Source organism: Lygodium microphyllum, chromosome 20 (assembly GCF_053477565.2).
Source record: "Lygodium microphyllum isolate KBCC chromosome 20, Lygodium_microphyllum_v1.1.10, whole genome shotgun sequence".
Classification (NCBI taxonomy): domain Eukaryota; kingdom Viridiplantae; phylum Streptophyta; class Polypodiopsida; order Schizaeales; family Lygodiaceae; genus Lygodium; species Lygodium microphyllum.
The window spans coordinates 116,035,920-116,043,192 of NC_141154.1; the positions used below are offsets into that span (position 1 = coordinate 116,035,920).

At 40.7% G+C, this 7,273-nt stretch overlaps 1 protein-coding gene across 1 annotated transcript; it reads right to left on the reverse strand.

Annotated features, from left to right (window-relative positions):
• Nucleotides 1-2,004: 2,004 nt before the first annotated feature.
• On the reverse strand, nt 2,005-5,687 carry TPI (triosephosphate isomerase). The gene is made up of 9 exons (XM_087660885.1): nt 5,465-5,687; nt 4,830-4,905; nt 4,214-4,337; nt 4,044-4,128; nt 3,061-3,193; nt 2,830-2,924; nt 2,548-2,626; nt 2,342-2,424; nt 2,005-2,230 (listed from the first exon to the last, which is right to left on the reverse strand). The coding sequence occupies exons 1-9, from the start codon at nt 5,501-5,503 to the stop codon at nt 2,186-2,188; spliced, it is 759 nt and encodes a 252-aa protein (XP_087517011.1). The 5' UTR covers nt 5,504-5,687; the 3' UTR covers nt 2,005-2,185.
• Nucleotides 5,688-7,273: the final 1,586 nt, after the last annotated feature.

Consider the following 7,273-nt stretch of genomic DNA (forward strand, 5'->3'; position numbering starts at 1 on the left):
AAAAGGTTTTAGTGGCCTCCACCCACTCTCATCATCTTGAGAAAACATCGCTATTGATTTCGGGCATTTGATTGAAGACCATATCTTCCTCAATTATCAATACGTTAACATTGTACTCACTTTGTTTTTGGCACAAATTCTAAGGTGCATTTTATAATCAAAGTTTTTAGTCTGTAATTTCACTTTTATGAGGCTGAGTAGATAGCTGAAGCTGCAGAGGCCCCAACTAAAGAGTAGCAGGGATAGGCTAAGATGCAACCAAGGTGGGAGGAGAATGCAAAAAGAGCCAAAGTACAAGCACAAGAAAGGGATGGGGATGCGAAATCCTTCACATCACGCCTTGAAATCGAGACCACATGAAAATTCCCAAAAGTCTAATTAATCCTAACCACATCAAAAGGTTTATTGATTAGGGAATCTAATAATAATCCTACCAATAAGCTCATAATTGTCCAGTTTCAGGTCCGTGGAAACTTTATGATTTTAGAGGACATATCAATTCAATGTAGTTTGTACATAGATTACAAACATCTGCAGAAATACAGATGCTGCAAGAGGAGGCTTCAATAGTTCGAGCTCGATATGTTCCTTACAGGGATTAAAGAGACTTTCGAATGATATAGTTTGTCGAAAATACTAGAGAACAAGCCAATGATGGTGTTTGTTGTGTATTCTGTCAACAGGTTAGATGTAATCTTGAAAAGATACATATGCTACAAGAAAAAGGATCTGGATATCTACAATAATATCGCTATCAATGAGAACATAATATGTAATCTTGAAAAGACAAATATGCTACAAGAAAAAGGAGCTGGATGTCTATAATCTGGCTACCAATGAGATCATGCTTCTTGAAACAAGTCCTTTCACAATAAAAGGTCGTATAACGACATTGACTTGGAACTGTAAGGATAATGTTTTGAGCATCCTTGGGAAGCGTTCATTTCAAGCAGCCGGTTCTCTACATCTTGCAGGAATCTCTTTTCAGCAGCAAAGCTGACGGTGCTCACACTCCCCAAGGCACCTCAAGGCACTAGCATATGCAGAAGGTGATTCAAATACCAATCCAACTCTTCCCTTTTGTAGGATCCTCCTATGAGGTGGCAGTCCTGATACCTTCAGTTCCCCAGAGGCGTCTTGAGACGGTAGTGTGTATGCATGCGGAAGGCTTGATGTGTACGAACATGCCTGGACTCCTTGGGGCGAGGGCCCATATCAGCATTACCTAGACTCCTTTCAAGTTTTAATATAACCTGAGTGGCATTTACGTTTCAGCCCATCTTTGAGATCCCCATCATTAAGCCCAGAAGCCTTTTCATCCCTTATGCTGAACAGATATGAACCCTCCATAACTAGAGAGATTCAATTCAATGAACAACAAGCAGTGATCACTCGGATTCTGAATCTCGTCTGTTGTGGCTCGGATTGCATAAAGTTGTTTAAACTAGCAACAGAGCCCATCGATAAATAGCTGATTGCCTGGTTACATGCATGGGCTGCTCCCTGGCAAATGATGCACTTCTCTATCAGTAACAGAATCACAGTTCTTTAAGCTCAACCTATCACACACTTCTAAACATGGAGTTGAGTTGTTCATACTGGAGAAAATGCAAAGGAGAAACTGCCAGAACGGAGACAGTTAAGGGATAATATATTAGCCAAAAAAATTTGGCTCCTATAAAGCGAGCAGATAGTCATCAGAGAAGCCGTACCGTAGTTTAATGTTCCTGGCAACATCAGCTGTTCTTTCTTGGAGGCTTTCAAAGTTTTTTCTTTCCTCTCCTTTTCTCAAGACATAAAAACTCCCATGATCCCAAGTAAAAGACCAATCAACCCACTCTCATGTCTGCCTCAGAGTACAATTACCTACACAGAGCTTGTCAAACTTGACAACCAGTGGAGGGCATGCTTACAAGAACTTTAAACTCCAGATTACATCATGGTTGAGTTGTGCTCGTAAAACCACATTTAGACGTGTACTTGAATAATGATACTTCAAAAACGTTAACAGAACAAAATGGGTAGATTTCTATTATTGAGACAAAACTCTGTCCCTATGGCAGATACATAATTTTGAGTGCTTAAAGCTTCAATTTATGGCAGCATACAGGAGTCAACCTTAAATCTGGTATCATTTTGACTACCCAGCTTTAGCATTGAATAAATGTCCCGCATGAGGTTCCCTTCACACCTTCACAAGGGCAGACCTCACAATGTCGATAAATTCAGGCTGGAAAACAAAGGTAACTCTTATTAGCATGCAAAAAGATAATGCACACTTCAAATAGTAAATCCAGAGGAGCCCTGTATACTACAAAAAGAACTTAGAAATGTGTTATACCTTCAAAGAGGCACCACCTACTAGAAATCCATCAACATCAGGTTTCGCAGCAAGCTCCTTACAGTTGCCCCCATTCACAGAACCTGTCCAAATCGTTTGAAGTCACAGAATTAATAGTAATAGCCAGACTCAATTCATACCCCACTAAATAATCTATAGCTGTAGCTGTCATGGGAATCTAGAGTGTGATAGACCATTGGCATTACCTCCATAAATTATTCTTACAGATGCAGCAACTTCAGGGCTAACATGAGCTGCAATCCACTTTCGGAGATCTGCATGGACCTGCCATGTGGTTTCACCATAGCACCTTAATTAGTCAGCACCCTACCACTTAGCTCACCTTCTATACAGTAGCTAGTTTAACCCAACATATGAGATGTCCACCCAAACGATTGAGCTTTGATGACTCACCTAGTTGCAAAACTCCTCATTGCTACAGAATAACAAAACTAGCACAAGGGCTGAGCATTAACATAGAAAATTACCTCTTGGGCTTGTACTGGAGTGGCAACTTTGCCAGTGCCAATAGCCCACACAGGTTCATAAGCAAGGACAACATTACTCCAATCATGAACCTTTGCTGCACATTGCGAAGGAAACACATTCAATTAGTCAAGAAAATATGGAGTTTTCAACATTAAACATCAATCCATCTCAACTAACTCTTGTCAGAGTAGAAATGAACACCAAGCGCCATTGAATTATATAGCAGTTACCTGCAATGGCTTTAGTTTGTTCTGAAACAACACCCATAGTTTCCCCGGATTCTCGTTGTTCCAAAGTTTCACCAATGCATGCAATAACTTTCAGCCCCTGACTCAATGCATAGGCAACTTTCTCGGCCACGAACTGCACAAATAGATCAGGAAAATATGATTTTGTAATATGAATCGCATGAAAACAAAAGAGCCTCAACTCTGGAGAGGGAAATAATGCTAGGTGTTATCTAAACCGCAAATCCACACTAGGAACACCACATTCGTGAGCAAATGCTTTCATAGCATATTTAGCAAATGCATAGATTTCATTCCTTCCCCTTGTTGATATGCAAGTCATCATGTGCCAGAGCAGAACTGTCTACTTAGCTCACTTAATCCATTCATCCACCCCCAAACAACACCTTCAATAGAAAAGAAAAAACTAGAAGGTTTCTGGGACAATACTCCATCATTGTACATCAAAATAGTTTAAGATTAAAGAACAAGTTATTAATAAGAGTATAAATCTTGCTGTGTGTATTCATATGATACGCACAAGCCCAACTACAAAGGCACTATGGGGACAAGGAACTTGGTGTGTGTGTGTGTGTGTGTGTGTGTGTGTGAAATATAATACCAATATCAATGCACAAGGTCCCTTGCAAGATCCTGTCAAGGCCATGCTGCAAACAATACCAAATTTCACAGCCCCACCCCCAAGGGCCCCTTGACAGGGCAAGACTCCCTCATAGCAAAAGAAACACCTTATATACACAGACTTCTTGAGAGTTCAAATGCCCAAATGCTTAACATAAAATGCATTTCACACTAATACTATTCAAGAGTCAGGTAGCAAATAAATAGCAGTTTATAGTACCTGCATTGCTTCATTTCCCACACACCCCCACAAATGATCTGCAACATCCTTAAATGATGCTTTTGAGCACCTAAATAGCAGAGTGGAGTAGCAGAGAAAGATTTTCAAACAGCTCCATGTTTACCTCGTTGGACTCTTTCAACAGTGACCTCCTTTCTGAGTGACCAAGTATGACCCAAGGGATGCCCAGGTTCACTAACATCTCAGCACTGTCAGACAAGAAAGTAACATATCAATATGGTGGTAATCTCTTTGAACAAAAGACTTCATCTATCAAAGGAAACAAGGTCCGACCTTACTTCTCCTGTATAAGCACCACCTTTTTTAACCCAACAATTCTGAGCAGCAACAGCAAAATCATGTCGCAAAGAGCTTTTCACTTGAGGCAAAAAGACGAAGGGAGGACTGATCACCACCTCTATAAAATTACAAAACCCACAGTAAGTTCTCTGGAGTGTTCCAAACTAAAAAGCTAACAAACAAGTGAGCAATTGCCACACACCATTTTTCCTCATGTATCAAAAACAAAACCCCTGTTTGACCAGCTAAAAGCCCAGAAGCTTCTGCAGTCCCATAGAAAATTAGACAGCTAAGAGGCAAAACAACTCTCTGCAGCTGTTAGGGTGACACTGCACACAACCCTAACAAGCTATAGGAAAGAAGTCAACTGCCACACAGGTGGCACACCACAGGAAATGCATCACAGGGACTATTCAGAAGACGCATTGCCCTACCCAGAAAAGCAATTTCTGATCTCGTAAGAGGACAACTTATGCATGTCAACTAGCCAGGATTTCTACCTAGCAAGACTTCGGACACTAATTTTGAATGGCTCACTAGCTAGAAGTAATTTAAAAATTGATATTTCAATCACGAATTTGCCTGTGGCAGGTGCTTGGATTTTACTTACCCACTTTATCTTGTGAAGGAACTTCAGCTTCATTAAGAACATCAACGATCTTCTTTACCTCATCAACAGTTCCATTCTGCAGCCAGCATTCCAAGGCGTCCAATATGTATCATGTCAGACACACATCTTTCCACTGTTTTAGGATGGAAATGAAATAAAGAAGCCAAAGGAACTTGGTATTCTATCGATCGAACAGCAAAGACATCAAAAGTAAAGCTAATTGATCGAGTTTGAAGTGATCGTGGTTACAGTTCATTCACGCGTTAGAAACTTATAGAAGAGCCTAATGCAAGACAACATGCGGCTATCATCTGAAACAAATCACTAAGCCATTGATAGCAGACTCGAATGATCGAGTTTACAGCATCACAGACAGCCTCCCGGCTCATATGAGCGGTACGAACGTAGAGATCAAGTACGGCTCCATGCGAGGCAGCACACGCTGTCCAAAAGATGTAATGCAGTCTCTCAACGATCATCAGCTCCATTTCTAGTAATCACAAGCTGAGAGCAAACGAATGCACAAAAATGCACGCGGCCTAGCTTCAGATGATACAAGAAAAATACTCGGACTCCGCTAAATTCGGAACAGAACCCTCTCTCTCTCTCTCTCTCTCAAAGACAAGAAACCTTACGCATTTCCAGTTGCCTCCAACGAAGAACTTGCGGCTCATGATGGCGAGCAAGAAGCCTTCTCTGACGGATTTCTCTCTGTCGCGCAGGCAAAGCTAGGGTTTCATCAGATGCGGGCAGACGTCCTTTGCTAACAGTAACACAGACGGTGAGAGCTTAAAGAAGGTATCACCTCGAGAATGACGACGCTTCAAAAGCGGACTTGAAGCTTGATTTTGTGTCAAATTTGACTCCCAGATTTGGCGTCCGCCAAGGCGCTCCTATCCTCCTCCTCTCTCTCTTTTTTTTTTTAACGAATTGTTGCCCAAATTTGCTTTCCTTGGTTGTTGCTCAATCATTAGGCGGCATCAACCCCATCCACTCACACGTCATAGATGATAATTTTATTGTAACTCAAGCAATATCAAGATGAAGATAAGAGCCTCGGCACCTACAAGTTGATGACTTGCATTTTACACTATGCGATAACTTCATGTCCGCAGCCACATGCAGGTTCGGTTCACAATGGACCCAAGGCCTTATGGGTTGTGCCTACAGACGAGACGAAAATCAAGATCAAAGAAAAGAAACATAATCGTACGTCCCTCAAACTTCCACAATAGCAAAGTCAATGGACTAAAACCAAGTACCTCCATTTTTAGAGGTACTTGGTGGACTCAATCAAGTTCCCCTTTTCAAGGGATTGAAGTTGATGTTGCCAAGACATGCACTAGTTTTAGGCTATTGCAACTACTTGCACATGTCTACTGACTTGTGCATGTCTTGGCTCTAATAGCAAAGAAAGAAAGGGACGTGCATTTCTGGCACTCTTATATTGCTCACATGAGGTATGATGACAAAAATGAGAAAAACTATTGATACATGTTCTCGCTCGCACACACATGGTGAGCAGTCATCCTTCCTCATTTCGCAAGAAAATGTTATTTTTCACCAATAAGATTGCTTATGTTGTTGTGCTTACTCAGTTGTTGAAGCTTACAAAGTAATTTTTCTCCATTTGTGCTTCGTAACACATTACTCAAAAAGTAAAAGCCACATAGGATTTACATGACGCATTTCCATCATCGTATCTCATGTGTGTGATAAATCAATGTAACTCTTCACTCCAAAGATAGAGTTAGGCATTGTGGCATCCCTTTTCTTCCATGTGTCAAGCATTGTATTTAATTGCATTTATCTCCACTAACTAAAACCTCATAAGGGTTACATAAGGCAACATTGTTAGGATGCATCTTGCAATGGAGGGGGATACTAGTGTTAGTAACCAAGACAATGGTCAAAGAACAATAAGAACATGGTAGATGGGATGGACTTGGATTTTGCTAAAGCCATGCTAGCTAAAACTGCCATGGAAAAAATGAAGCACATTGTGGGTTGTGATGTGCATCAATACAATGAGAATAAACAAGTGATGCTTTGTATAGGACAATATCCAAGGTCTTTAAGCACATGTTACTATCACATTCTCAAGGATCCACATGAAGTATGCTAACTTTGGCATATGCTTTTGGAATACTCCTAGGGCTAGGGCTTTCTCTTCATCAATTTCATTTAGTTGGGAGAGGGTTTTTCTCTAGTTACATTGGATCAATGGCTAAAAGGGATTATACCCTTAACAATTTGGTTGGTTTTTTAGATAACGCAATTTGTGCACTTCCCTAGTTAGCTGATGTTGATCCACAAGAGATTCTATTGCAAATATCCTATCTAGATCACCTTTACTTCATACCTAATCGGATCATGAGGTCATTTCCCTTGTAGAGGTTCTTGGGAAGGTGTTATATGTACCTACATGTTTTGAAGGTTTTGTT